Source organism: Amblyomma mixtum, chromosome 3, assembly GCF_055824585.1.
Source record: "Amblyomma mixtum isolate Tamu chromosome 3, ASM5582458v1, whole genome shotgun sequence".
Classification (NCBI taxonomy): domain Eukaryota; kingdom Metazoa; phylum Arthropoda; class Arachnida; order Ixodida; family Ixodidae; genus Amblyomma; species Amblyomma mixtum.
Window position 1 is genome coordinate 324660697 of NC_143014.1, and position 25154 is coordinate 324685850.

The 25154-nt window shown below is 45.4% G+C and overlaps 2 protein-coding genes across 2 annotated transcripts; both read right to left on the bottom strand.

Moving 5' to 3' along the window:
* Nucleotides 1-717: 717 nt before the first annotated feature.
* Nucleotides 718-24415, bottom strand: LOC149355810 (uncharacterized). The gene is made up of 3 exons (XM_089576197.1): nt 24084-24415; nt 2206-2758; nt 718-722 (listed from the first exon to the last, which is right to left on the bottom strand). Exons 1-3 carry the CDS (start codon nt 24366-24368, stop codon nt 718-720), a joined length of 843 nt encoding a protein of 280 aa, XP_089432323.1. The 5' UTR covers nt 24369-24415.
* LOC149355811 (uncharacterized) lies at nt 9826-18290 on the bottom strand. The gene is made up of 2 exons (XM_089575355.1): nt 18036-18290; nt 9826-11062 (listed from the first exon to the last, which is right to left on the bottom strand). The coding sequence occupies exons 1-2, from the start codon at nt 18288-18290 to the stop codon at nt 9932-9934; spliced, it is 1386 nt and encodes a 461-aa protein (XP_089431481.1). The 3' UTR covers nt 9826-9931.
* Nucleotides 24416-25154: the final 739 nt, after the last annotated feature.

Here is a 25154-nt window from a genome sequence, read left to right on the forward strand (position 1 = left end):
AGTTTTAATGAATGCGTTTTCGTGAGACTGTTGGGATGGCCGGGGGCAGGAAGCCGTCATGGATTTTGTGGCTGTGAATATGAGGGCTCAGACTATATTCAGGGTACAGGGCAGGGATGATTGACGCTCGGCCTGTCGTATGTCAGTATTAGGCGGGCATCCGGCGTGAGAGGCGAAAGGTACGTGGTACTGGGGTGGTGGGAAATGAGGACGGGCATGAGAGTGTCAAATAAATCTAGGCGGAACTTCCGAGAGTCGAGCTAAGTGTGCAGGATCTGAGCATGCTTCAAGCGATCCCAACGCACTGTCATGCGCGGCGGCTCATAGAGTCATGAACAGGACACAGAAGTCGAGTGTGGAAGTGCGGCGCTAGCAGTGTTGGATAATATCGTGAGCAGTAAAAAGTCAACGGGTGTGGAGTTTGGCTGGATTTTGGGGTTTTATGCCACTGGAGTCTGAGCGACGTTCTAGGATCATCTTGCTGATTTTCTGGCCGGTGGTACAGGGTGTATGATTGTTGGGGGTGAATGGAGAATGACGTGCGCGGTATAATTGCTCCAACTTAATCAGATAGCAGGATGACACCCATGTTGCTAAAATTGCAAAATTGACTGTTGCCACTTTAAATTCAGATAACGACCGGCGGGTGAAAAGGTTAGACACATATATAGCGGTTTTGTATATATTATGTCTCTCCATCCAACAACGTTAATAATCTCAAACTGAAAACAAGAAACGCCAGAGAATTTTATTTTAGAAAAAGTTTTCATCGTTTAGTTCAGAATTGCGGTTACAACACACAGTTTGAACAGTGGAAACAGTTGGGCTGCTTCATATTATCAGTTTCAGGGAAGGCTGCTATTAGCGTTTACAAATAGAAGTTTTCAGGTTGAATGATGTCTTCTGCACCACATATGACGGCCATCAGGAGAGAATCGAATGAAGTAAATTTGCAAGCTATTTAACTACGACTGGAACGTAAGTTTTTAGCCATTACAGATCGGCGCCTGGTCTGAATAACAATATGTGCAGCTGCTTCCTAGTAGCAGCTATCAAAAGCACTGATAACTGCGTAAAATTTATTACCTTCGACCCTGTGGCTTAAAAAAATATTGATTACTTGCAGGGGAATTCGAAAACTGCGCGCCGGTACGGTGGCACAAGTGCTATGGAGTGACGTCATTTGATGGGCATCGCTGTCGCTGCTACGAAACCCCACAGTTTTCAAATCGCATGAGAAATGGAGCAAATTTGTCCAGCCACAGCGCCAAAAGTGATCACCTTTCCAAATTTAAAACAGTCATATGCCTAATAATAGTGGATAACTCTCAATCTGAATTTGCAAGCTAAAGCTATATTTGCTGCAGTCCTCCTCGCTGTTATTGTAAGGAAGTTAACAATTAGAGAGAACATAATTCAGCTTTTTCCGGACGTCAACGGTGATGGAAAAGCCAAAGTTTAACCTTTGCAAACAACAACTTTTAACGATTAGTATTCCACTCCTATCATACACAGGGTAAATAAAGCAGTACAGGAGCGACGTACGCATCCCAGTTAGTGCAGAGAATGCTCTGACTGGGCTAATTCTCCTGTAGTCTATTGTAGCATGAAATCACGCGACCCACGTTATCTGAGTTTCAGATGAGAATGTGCACTTTGTCTCTCGAGCAAGTGTGATTCACAGCAGAAGCTGAAATATTAATCGAAGCTGGTCTTCGTGCACGTAGCCGTCGCGGGTGAGGTCGGCAAGGTTAAGGGAGGGGGATAAAAAATAACCAGGCTTGTTGGATGATTCTAAAGGCCTCTGAATAAGCATATGTGTACGCCATGGTTTCACTTCGAGCTGGCATTTTGCGTGTTCTTTTGGGTGCACGACGCTAAGCCTCATTCGGTGCTCGAGTGGCCATTGAATAAAGCTGTAAATGTCCCCCTTGTGAACATGTAAACGCAAATGCAGGGTCAGAGATTCGCCATCTTTTCTGAACGTGATTCCAGGTGAGATGCAGTAGCCGCGCAGGTACATCCGCTCGCTGAAATAAGGAGCATACCCCACCTCGAATGCTTTTTCTTTGAGTAGTTCCACACCGTTTACAAAAAATTCGCAGTGCTGTACTTGTAGCTTATTTTGCCCAACAATGTGGCCAACGCTGTCCAATGTTTTCTGAAAATTTTCTTTCGCTTCAGCTTTTGCGGCGTCGATGGCACCTGCAAGCCGTGAGCATCTGTCACCGTTCTCTCGCATCACATTCACAAACTCGCCTCTGAGTGTCTCTTCCAATGCGCCCATCCTAGTAGAGACAGTGTTGATTGTTGACCGTTTCATCTCCTCATTAGACGCGGTTATTTCGCGAATGCTTTGGCGTGTTGCTTGCGACAGTTCGTGCTTCAGCGTCTCTGTGGAGGCGTTCTGGCCGTGCGAGATTTCGCTCAGACGGTCGCCCAGTGCTTTGCTCTCACTAACCACCTGCTCCAGAAGGGCCTTCATTTCGCGGGCTTGCTCTTCTAACACTCGGCTCGAAGATGTCGAAGCAGGTGGCTCGTCTCTGCGCACTACCTGTTCTCCGCATTGCGGCGCAGGAGGCGCCCCCTGGTTTGCACAGCTCGACCTCAGGTGCGCGCAGACGTCGCTGCAGAGAACCGAGGCCGCGCACTTGGGGCAGCGAGTGGATTGGTGTCCGCAGTCGCGCTGGAAATGTTGAGAGATCTCAGAAGCGGCCATTACAGCAGGGCAGCCGTTTTCTTCGTTCCAGCACATAACCTGGAAGTAAGGAAGTCAGTGGATCATAAAGGCTCAATAATTAAAATATACTTTCAACTAATGTACATAACGGCAGAAGGAAATAGGCTTGCTTTCCAGGATTTATTGGTTCGAAGATTAGAGGTAACTGATAGATAAATATCAGGATTGATAAGTATAGATAATTATGTTGAATGCCATTTCGGGAAAAAAGGCAAGTTTTTACAATGGAAACGCAACTACAGCATGCAGTGCGGGCCACTGAAAGAAAGAGTAAGCTGTTTCCATTGACAACTCCCAGTTGACGATTCTCGAGCTAAGAGGAAATCAGACATAAAAGAAAATATAGTCTGGAATCTGCAGGTTAGAGCGAGGGGGGGGGGGGGGGAGGGGATACTTAGTGGGGTTTTAATCCGCAAAGCCGCATATCAGCCACGAGAAAGCTCCATGGGGTTCTTATTACTCCCGCAGTCATTTAAGGTCTTTTTTTAAGTCTATTTTTTTTCTAATGTTCATTTTACTATTCTATGTAAGCGTCATTAGGGTGTTCTGTCGGTGTCGCGCCTTGGCCTCCGAAGGCTAGCCGGGAGTATTTGAAAAATAAGGAAATAAACGAGCACTGACATCGTACAGCTGCGTGAAAGTGCGGCCGCCGAGGCCAGAATCCGGTAGCATGCATTTGGGGCTCAGCAGCCGAAGGCCACATCCACTATGCTTCCACAATGAATGCTGAGAACTGAGGCGAGGAGAGGAAAGCCTTTTATGCAATATATTTGGTTGTGACCTGAAGCAAAAAATTGGCATTAAATGCAAAACTCCTGCAAGGTATGTTTAAAACGTAACGTTAAACGACTTCGTGATCAAAAACCTTGATTAGCTATCGAGAAGAATATGCACCAATGCAATTCTCGCCTGTAAAGGCGTTCAGCTAGAATGAAAATAAACGGGAAGGAATTTGGTGCATGCAGCAATAGAGACATAAAAGTATACCTGCTTTGAATGAAATAAATAAATAAATAACACCCTTGTCTAGAAAAAAATAATTACTGATCCTGAATATCGATACAAAGAGAAAAAAAATTATTAATTACTCAAGAGAACTACTAGTGTTCAAGATTCTGCTGAAGGGAGTAAATGAGTTTATTGCAAGTAACATTCTAGCTATCGCTAAAAATGAATCGGTTTGTTCAGTACCAAAGCTCTCCGCTACAGCATTAATTATCTCAAGGTTTCGAGTGCATTTCTGATTTTGGCTTGGTCCGCTTGCATTTTCGGCAGTATAAAAATCGAGCAATGTTACTCAAGTTCACAATTGTGTCCAAATAGGGTATTGGCGTGAACTCCTTCATTATTCTGGTCTCATTTATCCCTATTCCTGCAATCCATAAAATAAAAACTATAACAACCAATAAACAACGCTTCACTTGGCGGTGAGTTTGATTGGCAAGTGCGCTCAAAATCTTGCTTGGACCAAGAGAACGCGTGAAAAAAAGATTTAGCATGCATGTAATGGCTGCGCTGGCTTTGTGATCTAAAATGACGTTCTCAATATATAAGCGATCGAGGACGAATCACGCAGAGACAACTTTATTTTCTATGGAAATCAGTATAACTGTTATGCGCGGGGTAAGAATGCCAATGTATGCTGAAGCAAGTGGTCTTAAATTACCTCGCTTGCTACGCCGTTGATCTTCTATTTGTATCATTAAGACAAATGAGGCAATACACGCATGCTATTCTTTTTTTTCATACCGCACCGTCGAAACGGATGGAGAAGCGTTTATATATCAGCGGAAGAAACTGGCTGCCTCTGAAGCACGAACTAAGGCGCTCACGCAGACTAAAAATGGCGCCATTCCTGACGACGCAGAAAGCGCACGGCGCCGAAGGCCAGCTTTTCTGCATGATGCGGGCAAACAATAAACGCTTGCATGAAACACTGAAAAGCGCCCCCGCCGAGAAGTGAGGTAGGGGCGCCGCTTTACTGGTGCCGGCGATAAGGCGGGAATCAGATAAACGAGATGGGCCAACCGGATATGCCGACGCCCCCTCGCTCTTTGCCGCGCATCTGCTGATAGAGCGCGATGACAAGCGGTTTTGACCAGTCTGACCACCGCGCGCGAGCTCCGTTTTACTTTTGGTGCACCTGCAACATCCACCCTAAGCTTGTTCATCGGCCCATCTTCGTTCATATTTACCACGAACGTCCAAGGACTGGAATGAGCTTCACTCTGCTGCTAGATTCCATTGTATCCATGACCATCTCAAGCAGTGAACTGAACAACTCGTACATAATTAGAAACACCCACCCCACCGTTAAACCCCTTTACATGTATTGTTAGGTACTGGAAATAAACTAATTAAAGAACTAAGGATTTCAAAAGTAGTAGCAGCGTTAAGGCGGCAGAGACTTCTTTAGCATCCATCGATCTAGTTTCTTCGTGAAGGCAACAAACTTAACAATACCACAGAAATTATCCCGTTACACAGTGAATTTCGCTGACTGCGAATGATTTATGTCCTAGTACAGATCATTATCGGTACAGAATGTTACCGGTAGTACAGAATCTGCACCTATGGGGCAGAAACGCAGAAGCTAATGAACGAAGTCCCTCTTAAATTAAGGATATAGCGCAGCAAGCAAAGGAAATGATGTAACGATAAGGAACAGGAAGGGGGCAGATTGGATCAGGGAATAAACGCGGGTTTATGAGATCTTAGCAAAAATTAATTTTTTCAGCTTGGACCACAATTATGCGCTAAGTTTTGACGGACAGGTGATAGGCATTATCACGGTGTACACCGTGGACATTATTGAAGAGGATAGAAAACTAGTAGCATATTTTTCATCTAACTTGAGTTGGGAAACGCACATCGACTATCTCTGCCAAAAACTGTGTTGTGGGTGCACTTTCACGAAGTCGCAGCACTCTGACTTTAAAATGTAATGTTATGCACTAGCCACTCTCATTTACTTGCTGCAGTTTGGTATGGGCTACGAGGAGACTGACTAATGTGGAGAAATTAATCATACTACGAAAAAGAGTGGTTCGTCTGAATGCTAAGCTTAAAAGGCCCTGTCCCACACCATAAATTTTCCAAACAAAAAACATTACTGGCGTGGACAATCTATATGAGTGCCGTCTTTTGGAAGCAATGCATTTTTTCCACCGATGTAAGAAATTATCAACTTCAGCATCCTTAGAACTGCGCCAAATTCCTGTCAACCCAAGAAAGCTGGATACATGGACAACACCATATTTTCGTAACTACAAATTGGAATCTTTACCTGATAACCTGCCCGGCACTTTGAATACTTTTAACACTGCTGGCTACACGAGAAAAAAAATTAAGAACTATTTTGTAAAACTATGAATGAATACGTGTCGTTTTGCTTTTGATTATCAATGCATTATTTGTGAACGTATTGGGTTATTTTTGCGCAAATGGTTGTATTGTTTCTTCCAATAAAGTGACGCGTTTAGTACAGCAATCTTCTACTATTTACAGCGTGGTTAATACTGTATGCAAAATGCTTGTTATGCTTGTTTTTCTTCGTTATGTTTCTTCTATGATGCATATGACGAATTTTCACTATTTTTCATAAACATTCATGGTTCTATTTTATTATTACGTTTGCTATATGGGCTGTCACTTGTAGCGGTTGCCTTGACTTAGTTAAGCTGCTCTCAGCGTTTATCCAGGAAGCCCCCAGCAAAAGCTAGAAATTAACTGAATTGAGCTGAATTTACATGGACTTCGGCAGGGCATGTAATGCGAAGGCAAGTTTATCGATGGTACTTAAGGGTAACGGAGTGGATTTCAAGAGAAGGCAGAAGTAGGAGGGGGTGGCAGAAAGTTAGTTGTGCGGATGAGATTAAGAAGTTTGCAGGGATACGGTGGCTGCAGCAGGCAAAGGAGAGGGTTAATTGGAGAGACAGGGGAAAGGCCTTTGTCCTGCGGTGTCGTAGTCAGAGTAATGATGAGATTACAAGAAGCTCAGGAAGTTCAGAACTTCAGTTCAAGTCGCAGCCATTACCTGTTCATCAAGATTCCACCAAGAGATAACGCAGCTGATGTGAGAAAATTAAACCTCACGTTATATGCATAGCCCCACCCCTTATGTAATACACCTGAACAGGGATCTTTAAGAAAATAAACCTAAGTGAACTGAATTGATCAAATTACTGTCAACCTTTCGAAAATAAGTATGCCCCCACCTCTCTTTTCAGCATCTCGTCGGAAGGACACTCGGTCCAGATGACGTCTGCGTCCAGGAAGTGCTGGTCATCCAGAGGGCACACCCGGTCCCCGTCGCCACTGCACTGTTCGTAGCAGGACAGGCACAACAGGTGCATGCAGGGGAACAGTGCTGTCTTCCTGCACACCAGTCCACAGGCGCGGCATATCCTGCTCTGCGGAATCGGTTTCATGAAGCGCAGGGGTCTCCAGTCCAGGTCAGCGGCGAAGCCTACCAACGTGCACTGCTGGCCTCGAGCAGACATCGTTCACGCCGTCTCGTGCAGCTGCTCAGAAAGCTATGAAAACGCCGATTACCGCCCCTGCCAAGACGCGGTTTCATCTTTCCTTTCCTTTTTTTTTTGCCGGTTGCCATGGCTACAATCAGGGTTTTTATATCTCACATCACGGTCGTCGCTTGACTTAGCGCGCGTTTACGCGCACCGAGCGGCTTTCTGCCCGCGACCCATATCAACTTTCTGGCTCAGGCGTACGGTATTCGGTTGATTGTTGTTTAAAACGTCCCACAGTGACTGAGGCTGTGAATGACGCCGTAGTGAACGGCTTCGGAAATTTTGACCAACTGGGGTTCTTTAACATGCACCGAAATCGCACAGTACACGGGCCTCTAGAATTTCGCCTCCATCGAAATTCGACCTTAGCGGTCCGGTTTCGGGGGAGATGAAATTCTAAAGGCGCATGTACTGTGAAATCCCAGTGCACGTAAAAGAACCATCCATGACTCTTCTAGTGGTGTTCCGTTCCGTAACCAAATCATTTCGTACTCGGACCATAAATTCTCTATTTTGTGTTTACCTGAAGAAATTTGAGGGCGAGAAGCTGTCCAGTGGACGCCGTCCTGGATAAGTGGTGATGTAATCAGCAGCTTCGTGACGTCACCGCATATGAAGAAGGAAAAGAATTGAGAGGTGTAGAAGAAAGAGGTGAGAAGCGCCGCCTGAGGCAGGATCCGTCCGTTAGGCTTCGAGGTCAAGACGACAATGGTCGTCGCTGTATAACTGCGAAGGAGCTAGAGGGAAGCACCTCGACCAACAGGAACATTGCTCATCTAATGAAGAAACACCACAAAACGAAAATCAGATAAAGAACTCAGGTCCCTGTGGCACCACCTCAGCGATTTAACTGGGCCAAGGAAACCGGCCATATTTCTTTCAAAACCCCTGGGTATCTTCATGAGTCAATCTAGCGTACTTCGGTCTAAACTACATGCTGTACGATAGTATTGGTTTGGTTTGGTTTATGGAGTTTAACGTCCCATAGGGACTAAGGCTATGAGAGACGCCGTAGTGGAGGGCTCTGGAAATTTCGACCACCTGGGGTTCCTTAACGTGCACTGACATCGCACAGTACACGGGCCTCTAGAATTTCTCCTCAAAGAAATTCTAGCCGCCGCGGCCGGGTCGAACCCGCGTCTTTTGGGTCAGCAGCCGAGCACCATAACCGCTGAGCCACCGCGGTGGCTGTACGATAGTATTGATGAAATGCAAAGTCCACAAAGATTCTAAGCACCACGCGCGTTTGTTGGTACCTCATTTTCAGCGCTGAAGCTCGCATTTGAAGCAAGAGCGAAAAATGAGGAACGTTAGCCTTCATGAACATGCGAAGTTAAACCTGAATAAGAAACACTGCTGCAGAGTCAAGTTTCAAGCTTTATTTCAGTGAGAACATTATATGGCTCTTTCGCGTCAGCAATAAGTGCCGCAATTTCTTTCCCCATGATTACATCGCTCTTTCAAGATAAATGTGTAAAACTGTGATTGTTACAAATAGTGTGTGATAAAATGTTCCCATGGGAAAATTTTGTACATGGCGAGCAATTAGTGAATTGCCTGAACACGGAAAAACGTTAAAAAAGAGATCAAAACAGCCATGGACGACGATATTGTATGTGGACGTCACAACAGCCACGGACGTCGATATAGTATGTGGACGTTTCACTTCCTCATTGCTCCAATGCAGGTAGCCAGTGTGATCTCTAAGTTTTTCAAAGCTATTGCTCTCCTAAATGAAAACAAAGCAAACGAGCACGTAAAAGACTATAGCACAAACTCATTTCTGTTGCCTGACCAGAACGACTTGAGGGCGATTCCTCTACACGAGAGAAAATACGCATGTACTCACACCAATTAAGTCTAATATTAAGAGAAAGGCATTGTTTCTTTTTTTCCGTAAGGTATCCGCGACTGTGTCAAAAAGAGTATCCGAGATGATCAGACAGCAAGAAAAAATCGACGCATTGCCATTCCTATTAAACACGCGGCCCCCTTCGTTACTTCTCCCCAATCAAGGAGGCACGGCTTCCTGCTTCGACATGCAATCCTGGGGAACGTCGGAAGAAGGTCGCTCCTCTTAAATGTGCAAGGTGGAAGCCCCATAACCTTAAACTGGCATCATGTGAACATCACTAGATATTTACACTAAGTTCGTACATCCTTCGTATATGTCGAAAATCGAGCTTAGGGCAGAAAAAAAATGGTCGTCAAATGTATAAGGAATCCCTCAAGGTGTAGTCGATTTATAATAAGGAGCCCCGGACCAGGACGAATTTTTCTTTAACTGCGAAGTTTCTGAGAAAGCTATATCTGAGAAATCTGTATAGCTTTCCTTTGTAGTCGTATGGCTGCGCTTAGGTGGACGTCAATGGGTAATTACTGCCTTATTAAAAAAAATGGTGTGGCAGTTGCAATCTCGTACAGGTTGTCCAAGGAAAGATCTGAGCAGCTATGAATTGCGTGCAACAGACTTTATATACTGTTGTAATCAGTCGAGCCTGGCTCATATAATCAAAGGCTAATGTCTCTCTATAGCTGCCAGTTCTGGCGGAAAGGGCTCCAGCATTGAACTAACTAAAACTGCAGAACCCTGCTGATCAGGTTAAAAGACAGGCAGTTAAACTGGATATCGTAGAGGCTTCTGATCTTATTGGAGTGTAGCTCAAATCAGCAGCTCCCACTTCACACGAAGCCAGTCGTGGTGCACATAGCCGTCACGGGTAAGGTCCTCTAGCTTCAAGGAAGTCGCAAACCAAGTCAGCTCATTACTTGAATTTGTAGGCCTTTCAAGGTTTCCGAATGGGCTCGGTGTAACAACGTTTATGCATTTTACCCCGGACATCGGATGCACCACGCTCAGCTTAATGTTGTACGTAAATGGCCACGTAATAGAATTGTCCATGTCACCCTTGTGCAGCTGGACAGCCGGGTATAACATCACCAAATCCCCTTCTTTCTCGAACCATACCCCGGGTGATATGCAGTAGCCGCGGAGGTATACCTTCCCACCGGCATAGTTAGCAGAGCCGGTTCTCAAAGCGGCTTCGTTAAGGGCTTCCACACCTTTGACAAAAAAGACGCAGTGGTCCACGTGCAGGCCAGAAATCCAGAACTGTTCTTTGGTCCAGAGCAATGTCTTCTCACTCCTTTCCGTGCATGCTTCGACTGCGTAAGCAATCTGCGCCAGCCAGTCAGCTTTCAGACTGGTAGAAATCACAAGGTCCTTTTTCAGTCTTTCGGTTACTGCGTTTATAGAGCTGGCAAGATTTTCTGTTTGCTCGTTTCTTCCTTCCAGACATTCCTTCATTTGCTCATTACAAGCCACGACTTCGCGCACTCTGTCTGCGAAACTGTCCAAACTCTCTTTCATTAGCTCCGGCAATCCTTTCAGCCTTTCGTTTAAAGCGATCAATTCTTGCCTCAGCGTTTCTTTGAAGGCGTTCACGCTGTGGCAAGTTTCGTTGAGTTTGTTGTCACGTGAACTCCTGTCAACAGGGAATCGCTCGAAGAAGGGTCTTATTTCACATCCCTGCTGTTTCAATGCTCTCTTGAAGGAAGACAAAATCCCCGTTTCGATCCTGAAAGTTGAGTGTCCATAGCATTCCGACGTGAAGGGTGTCTCCAGGGCACGGCACTCTGATCTCAGGTGCGTACCCACGTCTCTGCGGACAACGGTGGCCGAGCACTTGGGGCAGGAGACCGAGTGGTGACCACACTCCCGTTGGAAATGCTGCCAGATCTCTGAAGCGGTCATCACGTCCGCGCAGCCATTTTCTTGGTTCCAGCATTTCACCTACCAATACCAGATAACAGTTTGTGCGGAGCCATCCTGCAGAATAACCCTTCATGCGCTTAGCGTCATGACTGCGTTCGTGCACTGCTAAACGCGCTCTCAGAGGGAACCTTTTGTGTTTAGTTGTATCCTGTTGGCCTTTATGGCGCGTAAGAAACTACGGCTATGGGGTTAGCAATGTCCGTTGTCTTGTATAGACTGCATTTGATCAGAAGGTATTCTTTATTTGCTCCATTAGCTTCACGTAGTAGTCTCAAAACAATGGACAAATAAAAAAGGGCATTTTTGTATGAAAACAATGTTACGTGAAAAAGAATGTGCTTATTTTAAAATCAATTTAAACTTCTTTTGCCTTCAGTTTTTCAAGTTTTATGCATACAAATAACACGCTGGTTACCGTGAGATCGCTTCCACATACAGGGCATGTGTTTCCAATAAGATTTTACACAATATTTATAAACGGGCTTTTTGAGTTAGAAGAACGCTTTTTTCGGCATAGTGTTGTAAGTGGTCCAGTTCATCAGAATACCGGTAAGACGTGCTAACTAGCAGGCTGGCTTAGAAAGATTGAACATTTAGCTTTTTAACTGTTTCTGTTAGGTTCCTTAATTACTCAGAGGCACCTAGCCTACCATAAGCAATGTCCATAAAATTTAGTTTAGAAACCGCTGTTACCCTCGGCGCTGTGGCCCAACAAAGTTTGGGTACATCGCTCCAAAATACATACGCTTTCGAGAAGCTTGCAGATAAAGCAACCTCTCCAGTGCACGTAGCTCTTCGAAATAGCGAGAATGACGTAGCGTCCCTCAGGTGTACGTGTAAGCAGTCTTGCCCTATAGTGACAAGACGTCAAAGCACATAAACCCGCTAAGTTGAATTCATCCCTCCCCCCTGTAATTATTGACGATAGCACAGGTGGGTGCATTACGAGCCTTTTTTTCTTTGCTGAAAACAAGAAAAACAATCTCAATAGAATAAAATATAAAACCTGACTAAAAGTAAGAGAACTGCATCGCCAGATCATGTTACTAAGAGGAAGACACTCCGCATTTAGTTAGGCCGAAGAGCAGGAACCTCGCCAATTTCCTGAAAAAATAGTGGCTTGTTGTCGCTCATACCTCTGCGTGTGGGCGAGAGTGCGCGAAATAAAAGCGAACAGGCAGCATTTCGAGCGAGCTATCGCATCGAAGAATGCAGCGGCGACAAGTATTTTTCCGAAGCGGGCGAGCAGGGTGCCGCCATCTTGTCAACGCATCCCGTAACTTGCCCGTCGCGCACGCGCGCTATGGCTTGTAGCGTGCGTACGCACGCAATACGCTACAAGGTACGTAGCGGTGTGCGCATGCGCATTCGTTACCCGCGGAGCCGCTCACTGCGTACGGCCAGCTAAAAGTATCTATTGGGATCGAGCCAACAGGCTGACTTTGTGAAGTTGAAAAAACCAGCCCGCTCACTTCACCCGCCCAGTGCACTCGGGTGCATGAAACCCGATACCACGCAGCTGCCAAAGTTCCACCTCTACATGGCTCTATGTACCTCCGCGTGAGGGGAGCGCCCTCACCATCCTGCAAAAGCTGCCGCAGCAAGTTGCGATCGGCTGCGTCGACCGTCTGCGTTAGGATCGCCCTCACGGTGAAGCCAAGCCAGGCACATCCTGAAGACCCGATTCGACTTCGTGAGGGATTGCTTTCGAAATAAAACTATTACGGCGATACTTGGGAAACTTAACAACATACTTCGACAAATAGGTGAACTGGACTAGAAAGTCGTTCCCGAATGAGCGAAGGAAACACTGCGGTGTTGTGTACGCCCTGATGTTGCGCATGTTTTGCGCCTCAAGCCTGATTATGAGCGCTTTAATTTTGCATCGTGATCCTTTATTTGCGCCTTCCTTTCTTTTCGTTGTTTTATTGATGTTCTAGTCTACCAAAATCGAGATCGTCATGACATTAGTGCAAGCCATTCAAACTTTTTTTATTTCTTCGACAATTTGCAATGCAGAAAAACCACCTCTCATTGGTGTCTGTCCACACAAAAGCCGCTATCCCAAGCCAACAATGGATATATCTTGAGCTTGTACCACACCCCTTCATTTCGATAAAAAAAGGGGGGGGGGTTGTGCTGCAGAATGGCTGGCACGCTATTCTTTCCTCGTGAAGCTTGACAAAGTTAAGAGTACAGGATGCGCGTCGAAAGTATACTCCCCCTTGATGGTGGCATGATAGATTCTGAACGTGAAGCATTTCACCTTTTTCCGTGGGGCCCCCCTAACAGGTGTTTGGATTCAAAAAATGGAATTAGTGTTTTTATTCGCTTTTTGCTTAGCTGAACTGGTGACAATTGGGACATGCTTTGTGCTATTTATCTTCTCTTCATGGCAATAGCTGGTTCTCTATCAGCGCACCACTGCGGCGTATTGTGCCTGTGCACACATCCCATGCTTTACTATTCATTGCAAAGATCGATGCCTGCTGTTTGTACAGTATACTATAGTAATAGCAGTGACAAGAATTGAAATGAATAACACGAAATTAAACAAAAAAATCTAGCGGTCGCAACGAAAATTCCCCTAATAGCAGCCTCAGCTTTCCGCACTGTTCTATTCCAGGTGTTCCCGGAAGACTGAATTTTAAAAAATGTGCTTTTTGAGGTTAAAGTACGGCTTTCGCGGTATAGTATTGGCAGTGTTTGCGGACACCGGAAAGCCGATTTGTCTTAAGTGGTGCTCTGGCTAACTATTTTCGGATAATTAACTTATTAACTATCACACCTAGACAACTGGTCGCAGTCAGAGATTTGTATCCGGACGTTAGTCAATTTCGTAACAATGTGCCAAAATAAATGAGCTTTGGAAAAGCATGCAGCCAAATCAACCTTTCCAGTGCATGTAGCAAGCCAAAGGAGACAAATTTTGTGGAGCCGCAGCGCCAGGGGTACTCGTGATTTCGACATTATGAAAACTGATATGGCTATTACTAACGACCGGCTGCAAATCTCTAATTGCAACTAGGAGCCTAACACTACAAGTTAAAAACAATTATTAAAAATTAATTAAACACCTTACTACTTAAGACGATTCATTGGTTTTCTGGTGTCCACCAGCAACGGTAATAGTATGCTGAAGAAACGATATTTTTACCTCTAAAAGCTAGTTTTGAGAATTTAGTCTTTCCTGAAACGCCTGGTATACATCGAGACAGAAATCGCTTTTTCGGAACTTGCCTGCATCTACAGCAGGACCAAGCCTGTCTATCCTGACAACAGCAAACTTCTGTTATCTATTAAAATGCTTCAGTTCACAAAAAAGTGTCTTTGTGACCGGTACGCAACCCCTAAAGTTACAAGCTCAGAAGTAAAACTAAAACTGTCGATGATGATGATGATGGCGAAATTGTTTTAATTTATTTATTTATTGAATACTGCGGCCATGCTGTATGTCCAAGCAGGAGAGGGAAATACATACAGGGAGAAAAAGCAAAGCAAGTGTGATAGTACCGAACAATATAAATACCACAAAAGAAGCAACGAAAAATTACAATAGAAAACACCGTTACAGTACAGCTACTAACCCAGAAGTGAAATATCAAAAATGATTACAAACCAACGGAGAGTTCTCCGGTAGAGCATTCCATTGAGAAACTGTTCTCGGAAAAAAAAAGCTTGTATGTATTTGTGGGTGCAAAAATAGGTTTCAGCTAGGCTAAGGGCATGCTTATGGCGCGAGGCTCGTGTTGAATCATTAACGATGTAATTTTCAGGTCGGATACCAAGTCTAGAAAAGAATAATGAATGAAGGAAGTTCAGACGGGCTTTCTTCCTTCTATCTGCAAGTGGTTCTACGTCAGCGAGTTTCAACAAGGCGCAAGGGCACCTGTGGCCAAAGAGCGCCAAGGCACAAGGATGTATATTCTACTTAATGTGGGGTCAGAGACCCATTTCTCAAGTATTTCACCGTACAGAAGCCGAGCACCAGGCAGGGGAAAGCTTGCACTCATTGTATCACCGGTGGGTACCCGGCGGCACTGGGGATCGAACCCCGCACCTCCAGCATGCGAGGCGGATGCTCAAACCGTGAAACTAAAGCTATTTTCAGTGGTAGTTTTAACTTTGTTCACCGAAAATCACCTTTCTTGTGTTCGAGTTCCGCGTGCTCGAGTGTTGGAGCACCGCGTGCAGTAAAAAGCTAGCGGGTGTGCAGTTTGGTTTGGTGTTGGGGTTTTATGCTGCATGAGTCTGTGCTACATTCTAGGATAACGTTGCTGATTTTCGGGACGGCGGTACAGGTTGTATGATTGTTGGGGGTGAATAGGGAATGACGTGCGCGTTATAATCGCTCCAATATAATGACAGAACAGGACGACACCCATATTACTAAAAGTGCTAAAATTAACTGCTGCCACTTTAAATTCAGACAACGGCCGGCGGGGAAAAGGTTACTCTCATATATCTGTTTTGTATATATTATGTCCCTCCATCCAACAACGTCAATAATCTCAAACTTACAACGAAGAAAACGCAAGATAACTTTATTTTAGAAAAAGTTTTCATGATTTAGTTCAGACTTGCGGTTACAAGACATAGTTTGAACAGTGGAAACACTTGCGCTCCTTCATACCGTCAGTTTCAGAGAAAAAATGAAAATCGTCTTTATTTTCTCTTAACGAGAAAAGGGGGTGACGGCTTGACAAATCCCGGCCCCCTCGATGTACAGTTCGACAGCAGTGCTCGTACATGTTTTACAGGATTCAATTTCACACTTCATCTCAGAGACCTAAAATTTCCACCTAAAGAACAAAAACACTACAAATAAAAGCACATGCAGTTTTAAATACATTCCAAACACACATTCTAGAACACATCAGGTTTTAAACATAAAAATTTCGAACACGCTCAGATTGAAACACGTTCAGTTTAATAATTTTAAGTTTTTAAAATCTTGGAAAAACGTTACCTTTAGTGGTAGCAGAAATTAGAAGACATTTTAAACAAAAACAAAGCTCCAATAAAAAATAAAAGGGACCAAGAAAAACACAAAACGCAATCATACAAGAGAATCATGTGATGTTGGCTGCAAGGAAATGTGCATGTAGCGCTCGTCATGACATTTTTTCCTGGTAGATATCAAACGGTTCTATTAGCGTTTAAAAAAATATAGTTTTCAGGTTTAAAGATTGCTTCTGCACCACATCTGACCGACATCAGGAAAGAAGAGAATGAAGTTAAATTGTAAGCTACTGAACTACGACTGGAACATAACTTTTTGCTCATTACAGATCGGCGCCTGGTCTGAATTAAAGATGTGTAGCTGCCTCCTGGTAATAGCTATAGTAAGCATTAATAACTACGTAAAACCGATTACCTTCGTCCCCGTGGCTTAAAAAATATTCATCATTTATTGGGGAATTCGAAAGCTGCGCGCCGGTGAGGTGGCGCATGTGCGATGGAGTGACGTAATTTTTTGGGCATCGCTGTCATTGCTACGCAGTAGAGCAATTTGCAAATCACGTGAGAAATGAAGAAAATTTGTTAATTCACGGAGCTGAAGGTTATCACGCTTCCAAATTTAAAACAATTATATGCATAATGATAGTGGTTAGCTCTAAATCTGAATTTGCAGGCTAAGCTATATTTGCAACAGTCGTCGTCGCTGCAATAATTTAGAAGTAAACTACAGGAACCTTTAAACCAGTTGACTAGGAAACATAATTAAGATTTTTTCGGACGTCAACGGTGATGGAAAAGCCAGAGTTTTATTTTTGCAAAGCACAATTTCTAACGATTAGTATTCCACCGCTCTCATGAACATGACAAATAAAGCAGTACTGGAGCGACCTACAGGTGCCCACAAAAGTTTTGGGAACACGACGATTAAAAGAAGGCTTAATATCTGAGCAGTATAAGCATGCAGTGTTGAACTGATGCATGTGCTCCGTACTGTCCTACGCGATCTGAAGGACAAGCTTCTGAATGCCTGGCAGCGCCGCTACGTAGCAAGGAAATTCAGCTTTTTATTTGTGTGGTTTCAGCGTTCGAAAACTTTTGCGGGCACATGTACGCGTTTGAATAAGTGCAACGATTGATCCAGCTGGACTAATTCTCTAGGATTGCATTATAGCTTAAGCTCACGTGATCCACGTTAGGGGTCTCATTTAAGAAACTGCACTTTTGTTTCTCGAGCAAGTGTGATTCATAGCAGCAACTCAAATATTAATCGAAGCTGGTCTCCGTGCACGTAGCCGTCGCGGGTGAGGTCGCCTAGGTTAAGCGACGGGGATTCAAAATAACCAGACACGTTAGATGATTCTGAAGGCCAATGATTATATTTGGATGTACGCCACGGTTTCACTTCAAGCTGGCAATTTGCGCCTTCTTGTGGGTGCACGACGCTCAGCCTCATTCGATGCTCGAGTGGCCACTGAATAAAGTCGTCCATGTCCCCCTTGTGCACTTGTAAAAGCAAATGCAGGGTCACAGAATCGCCATCTTTTTTGAGAGCAATTCCAGGTGCGATGCAGTAGCCGCGAAGGTACACCCGCTCGCTGGAATAAGGAGCATACCCCACCTCCAACGCTTCTTGTTTGAGTGGCTCCACACCGTATACAAAAAACTCGCAGTGCTGCACTTGTAGCTTATTTTGCCCAACAACGAGGCCAATGCTGTCCAATGTTTCAGCTTTTGCAGCGTCGACGGCAGCTGCAAGCCGTGAGCAATTGTCACTGTTCTCTTGGGTCGCACTTACCAACTCGCTACTAAGTGTCTCTTCCAATGCGCACATCCTAGTGGAGACAGCGTTGATTGTTGACCGTTTCATCTCGTCATTAGACGCGGTAATTTCGCGAATGCTTTGCGTTGAAGTGTCGTTGATTTGGCGTGTTGCTTGCGACAGATCGCGCTGCAGCGTCTCTGTGGAGGCGTTTTGACCGTGCGAGATTTCGTTCAGTCGGTAGCCTAGCGCTCTGCTCTCACTAAGCACCTGCTCCAGAAGGGCCTTCATTTCACGGGCTTGCTCTTCTAACACTCGGCTCGAAGCTGTCGAAGCAGGTGGCCTGTCTCTGCGCACAACCTCTCCTCCGCATTCCTCGGCAGGAGGCGCCCCCTGGTTTCCACAGTTCGATCTCAGGTGCGCGCAGACGTCGCTGCAGAGAACCGAGGCCGCGCACTTGGGGCAGCGAGTGGAGTGGTGTCCGCAGTCGCGTTGGAAATGTTGGGAGATCTCCGAAGCGGCCATCACAGCACCGCAGCCGTTTTCTTCGTTCCAGCACATAACCTGGAAGTGAGGAAAATAGTGGCTGATAAAGGCTCAATAATTAAAATAAAATTATAAATAATGCATATAACGAAAGAAGGAAATAGGCTTGCTTGGAAGGATTTATTGGTTCGATGATTAGATGTAACCGATAGATAACTATCAGGATTGATAGGTAGATTATTATGTTGAATGCCATTTCGAGAACAAAAAGCCAATTTTTGACGATGGAAACACAAGTACAGCATGCAGTGCGGGCCAGTGAAAGAAAGAATGATCCGTCTCTATTGATAACTACGAGTTAACCATTCTCGAGCAAAGATACAATCAGACAGTCAATAAAACAGACTGAAAACTGGACGTTCGAGCGGGAAGGGGGAAGCGCGGGGGCGTTACTTTGTGGGGTTTTAAGTCACAAAGCTGCATATCAGCCACGAGAAACCTCCAAGGGTTTCTCATACCTTCCGGAGTTATTTAGTCTTTTTTTTAGTATAATTGTTTCAGCGGATGTTTATTTTACTATTCTATGTAAGCGTCATTATCGTCGGATACAAGTTGAGAACGAAGCGGCTTTTCCCCGTCGAAGGAACCCCCTCCAGCCAATGGCGTCAGCCGATTCTCGTGACCCTGCCAGTGTGACAAACCAGGGAGTGCTACATGAAAGAAGATAGTCCCTCCCTCCATTCATGGTGGGTTTCAAAGCGCGACAAGACGGAGACGAAAGGAAGAAACACACACGAAAGCGCTTGTCGTGTGTGTTTCTTCCTTTCGTCTCCGTCTTGTCGCGCTTTGAAACCCATCATGAATGTTTACGAACATGCCCAACTTTCTGCACTCCTTCAATGCATTTCTAGTATATCGGGCTCTGTTATATGTTCTAACTTCAATCTTTCTGATCCTTCTATTCTGAAAGCGCTTGTCGTGTGTGTTTCTTCTTTTCGTCTCCGTCTTGTCGCGCTTTGAAACACATCATGAATGTTTACGAACATGCCCAACTTTCTGCACTCCTTCAATGCATTTCTAGTACATCGGGCTCTGTTATATGTTCTAACTTCAATCTTTCTGATCCTTCTATTCTGAAAGCACTTGTGTGTCTTTCTTCCTTTCGTCTCCGTCTTGTCGCGCTTTGAAACCCATCATGAACGTTTACGAACATGCCCAACTTTCTGCACTCCTTCAATGCATTTCTAGTACATCGGGCTCTGTTATATGTTCTAACTTCAATCTTTCTGATCCTTCTATTCTGAAAGCACTTGTCGTGTGTGTTTCTTCCTTTCGTCTCCGTCTTGTCGCGCTTTGAAACCCATCATGAATGTTTACGAACATGCCCAACTTTCTGCACTCCTTCAATGCATTTCTAGTACATCGGGCTCTGTTATATGTTCTAACTTCAATCTTTCTGATCCTTCTATTCTGAAAGCACTTGTCGTGTGTGTTTCTTCCTTTCGTCTCCGTCTTGTCGCGCTTTGAAACCCATCATGAATGTTTACGAACATGCCCAACTTTCTGCACTCCTTCAATGCATTTCTAGTACATCGGGCTCTGTTATATGTTCTAACTTCAATCTTTCTGATCCTTCTATTCTGAAAGCACTTGTCGTGTGTGTTTCTTCCTTTCGTCTCCGTCTTGTCGCGCTTTGAAACCCATCATGAATGTTTACGAACATGCCCAACTTTCTGCACTCCTTCAATGCATTTCTAGTGCATCGGGCTCTGTTATATGTTCTAACTTCAATCTTTCTGATCCTTCTATTCTGAAAGCACTTGTCGTGTGTGTTTCTTCCTTTCGTCTCCGTATTGTCGCGCTTTGAAACCCATCATGAATGTTTACGAACATGCCAACTTTCTGCACTCCTTCAATGCATTTCTAGTACATCGGGCTCTGTTATATGTTCTAACTTCAATCTTTCTGATCCTTCTATTCTGAAAGCACTTGTCGTGTGTGTTTCTTCCTTTCGTCTCTGTCTTGTCGCGCTTTGAAACCCATCATGAATGTTTACGAACATGCCCAACTTTCTGCACTCCTTCAATGCATTTCTAGTACATCAGGCTCTGTTATATGTTCTAACTTCAATCTTTCTGATCCTTCTATTCTGAAAGCACTTGTCGTGTGTGTTTCTTCCTTTCGTCTCCGTCTTGTCGCGCTTTGAAACCCATCATGAATGTTTACGAACATGCCCAACTTTCTGCACTCCTTCAATGCATTTCTAGTACATCGGGCTCTGTTATATGTTCTAACTTCAATCTTTCTGATCCTTCTATTCTGAAAGCACTTGTCGTGTGTGCTTCTTCCTTTCATCTCCGTCTTGTCGCGCTTTGAAACCCATCATGAATGTTTACGAACATGCCCAACTTTCTGCACTCCTTCAATGCATTTCTAGTACATCGGGCTCTGTTATATGTTCTAACTTCAATCTTTCTGATCCTTCTATTCTGAAAGCACTTGTCGTGTGTGTTTCTTCCTTTCGTCACCGTCTTGTCGCGCTTTGAAACTCATCATGAATGTTTACCAACATGCCCAACTTTCTGCACTCCTCCCTCCATTGTCGGGGATAGGCCCCTCTCTCCATTGTGGCACCGCTCCTTGCATTGCCACCCTAGCAGGGTCATGAGAATTGGCCGACGCCTTTGGATGGAGTGGGGTCTTTTGACGAGGAAAGCCCCTTCATTCTTAAGTTGTATCCGACTATAGGGTGTTCTGAAGCCACTCGCGCCTTGGCCTCCGAAGGGCAGCCGAGGTGTATTTGAAAAATAAGTAAATAAACGTGCACTGATATCGTACAGCACGCGGGAATTTCGACCGCATGAAAGTGCGGCTGCCGCGGCCAGAATCCGGTCGCATGCATTTGTGGCTCAGCAGCCGTTTGGCACATGCACCACAGCTACCACAACGAATGTTGAGAAGTGGGGAGAGGAGGCGGAAGCTGTTTGTGTAATATATTTGGTGGTGAAACCAAAGCTAAAATTTGGCATTAAGTGCAAACTCCTGCAAGGTACGCTTAAAACGTAACGCTGAGTGGCTTTCTGAGCAAAACGTTGATTAGTTATCGAGACGATCATGCGCCAATGCGACTCTTGCCAGTAAAAACATTTGGCTAGAAGGAAGAAAATAAAATGAAACTAATTGGGCGCATGCAGCAATAGAGGCAAAAAACTATCCCTGCTTTGACTGACACAAATAAACAAACAACACACTTAAAAGTAGCCTCGTCGGAAAAAAATGATTACTGATATGTAATAAGGGAGTAATTACCCATTGATTACTGATCTTTAATATCAGTATAAATAGAAAAATTATTCATTACGAAAGACGAGTGCTACTGTTCTATATTCTGCTGAAGGGAGTAAATGAGTTGATTGTAAATAACATTCTAGCTATCGCTAAAAAGGAATCGGTTTCTTCAATACCAAAACCCTTCGTTACACATATTTATCTCAAAGTTTTGAGTACATTTCTGTTTTCGGCTTCATCCGCTCGGATTTTCGGCAGTATAAAAATCGAGCATTGTCACTCAAGATCACTATTGCGTCCAAATAGGGACGCAATATTCTTTATGAGCTCTTTAATTATTCTTGTCTTATTTATCCCAATTATTGCAGTCGATAAAATAAACAACTATAACTTCAAACAAACAACGCTTCACTTGGCGGCGAGTTTGTTTAGGAAGTGCGCTCAAAATTTTGTTTGGCTCCCGGGAAAGCGTGAAAAAAAGATCAGCATACATGCATTGGCTGCGCTGTATTTGTGATATAAATAGATGTTAGAAATGTAACCGATCGAGGACGACTCACGCAGAGACGTTATTTTCTATGAAAAATTGTGGAGCTGTTTTCTCCGGTGTAAGAAAGCCGATTCGTGCTGAAACAAGTGGTGCTAAGCCGTTGATCATCTATTTGTATTGTCACGTAGTGGTGACTGCAGTGCGGCGAACAGGAAAGCAACGAGGATGTCTTTGAAACGGAACTCTTTATTCGGGCTGACTTGCGCCCGCAAAGAACTGAATCACTCGGCGGCGGAGTAGCAACAAGCGTGCTCGGCGGTCGTCGAACAGAATGCCCGCCGCTGTCGGCCGTGCTCTTTTTAAAGCTCATAGCGAACCTTCGAGATAAAGCGTGGACGGTTCTAGAACCTTCTGGCACAAAGTAGAATCGGCTCCGCCTGGATGCAATCAGTCGAAATAATTCTAGGTGCCGCTTGCGTCACAAACGAAGCGATAAAGCGGCGTGCCCGCAGCCTTGAAGCATGAACAAATAACCACAACAAACAAACGCTACAAAGATTCGCGGCATTACTCCCCTCTCAAAGAAGCATCGACTCGATGCTTTAGAACATAATGCGGCTATCAACAATCAAAAACGGATTGTGCAAAAATAAACCCCAAATGTGGAAACACGGCATCCTTTAGCGTGCATGATAGGGCTTTAGGCGTACGACATGGGCTACTTCGGGTCGTACGCGGCGTCGCTGGGATGCAGTCATTTGGTGAGGGACGACTTCATAGTCCAAGTCACCTAGCCGACGAAGAACCTTGTACGGGCCGAAATAGCGTCGCAAAAGCTTTTCGCTCAATCCTCGGCGGCGAATGGGCGTCCAAACCCAGACTCGGTCTCCTGGCTTGTATTCCGCGTTGCGTCTTCGTAGGTTGTAGCGTGTGGCGTCGGTCCGCTGCTGCTCTTTGATCCTCAATCGGGCAAGTCTTCGGGCTTCTTCTACGCGTTGTAGGTAGGCCGCGACGTCGACGTTATCTTCCTCGGTAACGTTCGGCAGCATGGCGTCCAGCGTGGTCGTGGCCTCTCTGCCATGGACGAGCCTAAAAGGCATCATCTTGGTGGTCTCCTGCACTGCGGTCTTGTAGGCGAAGACTACGTAAGGCAAGATGACGTCCCAGGTCTTGTGTTCGGCATCGACATACATGGCGAGCATATCGGCGATGGTTTTCATATCGGCGAAGCATATCGGCATATCGGCGAAGAAAAAGGAGGAAATACACGCTTGCTATTCTTTTTTCCCTACCACACTTGCGAAACGGATGCAGAAGCGTTTATATATCTTAACACAAGAAACTCGCCGCCAGCGAAGCGCAAACCAAGGCGGTCACGCAGACTGAATAGGGTGCCATTCCTGAAGAAGCAGAAAGCGCGCCGCCGAAGGCCCGCTTTTCTCCACGATGCGGGCAAACAATAAACGCTTGCATAAAGCATTGGAAAGCGCCCCTGGCGAGCAATGATGGTAGCGGTGCGGCTTCGCTTGTGCCGGCGATAAGCCGAGCATAAGACCATCGTGATGGGTCAGCCGGATGTGCCGACGGCCCCTCGTTATCTGCTGCGCATCTGCTGATAGAGCGCACTGGCTTGTAATTTTTTTCCAGTTTTGTTACCCTTTCGCGGGCTCCATTTTACTTTTGGTGCACCTGTACATCCACCCTCAGCTGGTTCGTAGGCCGAGCTCTCTTCATATTTAGCACGACTGTCTAAGGGCTGAAATGACCTTCACTCTGCTGCTAGATTTCATTGTATCCATGATCACTTCAAGCACTGAACTAGACATTTCCTACATAATTAGAAACACCCCACCCTCACGAGAAACCCCTTTACAGGTATACCTAAGCACTGGAAATAAACTAAGTAAAGCAGTAAGTTTCAAAAGTAGCCTTATAGCGCCAGCCACTCAGTTATAGACGAACCGGCTACGTATGTCACCCACTGGCGTTTCGTAACTCAAAAATGAGCCTGCGCGGACCTGCCACCTGTATTCTTCGCTGTCCACTTGGCTCACCTGTCTCTTGAGCAGGTCGTCGGCTGACCACTCCTTCCATTCGACGTCTTCTTCCGGGCACTGCAGGCCATCCAGGGGACAGACGAGCGTGCCGTCCTGCGCGCACTGCACGTAACAAGACCCGCACACAACGTGCATGCAGGAGAGAACTGCCGTCGCTGGGCGCACCAGAGAGCAGGCACCGCACACTCTGATCCGTGGAAGCGGCCTCACGAAGTGCAGCGGCCTCCGGTCGAGCTCTGAGGCGAACCCGGCAAGCGTGTATAGCACACTTTCGGTAGCCATCTTGGCCTACGACGTTCCAGCGCTCAGCTCTGAATAGATGCTGCGCCGCTCCGACAACGGCCCTTTCTTATCAGCGTTTCCCTCCCTCTCTGCTTCTTCCCGTCGTCAAGGTTACAATCAATGTGATATCCTATTCGAGTTCAGCTCCCGTTTCTTTTGCGTGCCGAAATGTCTGCTTCACCGAGCCTGCCTTGTTGTTGGTGGCAACGTTTTTAGATCCCTTTCAGTTTGAAAGCTGCGGTGCGCGGATTGTCACCTTTCCGTTACCTTCCGTGCGGTGGCGCTCGCCACGCTGTTTGCCCGACCAGCGTGGCCCTTCGCGTCTACGCCATGGTCGCCGCGGCCTGATTTGGAGCAGCCAGCAGATATCAGCATGGAAGATATCAGCTGTCCTGTGCCAGTTGTTGGCAGTGACGCTTATCTTACAGTATACAAAAGCTTCAAGCAAGGGTGCTTAAAGCATCCCACCAAAAAGATGCTAGAGTTTACCAACATTGTAAACAAAGCAATCCCGATTTCTTTGAAGGAAGGTCCCGGTTTTGAAAGGGACGTTTTTTGGGAGCTGCTAGACGAGCTTGAATAGCAGAACCTTGTTCGGCTTGGATGTGCAGAGCATATGGCCACTTTTATATGCCAAGTGCTGCATTTTGTCATAGTGACACGCATCCACTTCTAGGCGAGAGACGTGAACCGTCGGCTAGAGAACAGAGAAATATTGTCATTGCAAATAAAAAAGCTCGCCTTCAAGTAGCCATTCCCTCCATGCTTCCGACTTAGTGTGTCTGC

Coding starts and splice junctions, on each gene's coding strand:
- LOC149355810 (XM_089576197.1), bottom strand. CDS start 24,368: ATGGCTACCGAAAGTGTGCTATACACGCTTGCCGGGTTCGCCTCAGAG. Junction 2,759..24,083: donor ACGACCTGCTCAAGAGACAG/GTGAGCCAAGTG, acceptor CCTTACTTCCAG/GTTATGTGCTGGAACGAAGA.
- LOC149355811 (XM_089575355.1), bottom strand. CDS start 18,290: ATGGCCGCTTCGGAGATCTCCCAACATTTCCAACGCGACTGCGGACAC. Junction 11,063..18,035: donor TGAAGGCCCTTCTGGAGCAG/GTGCTTAGTGAG, acceptor TGGTATTGGTAG/GTGAAATGCTGGAACCAAGA.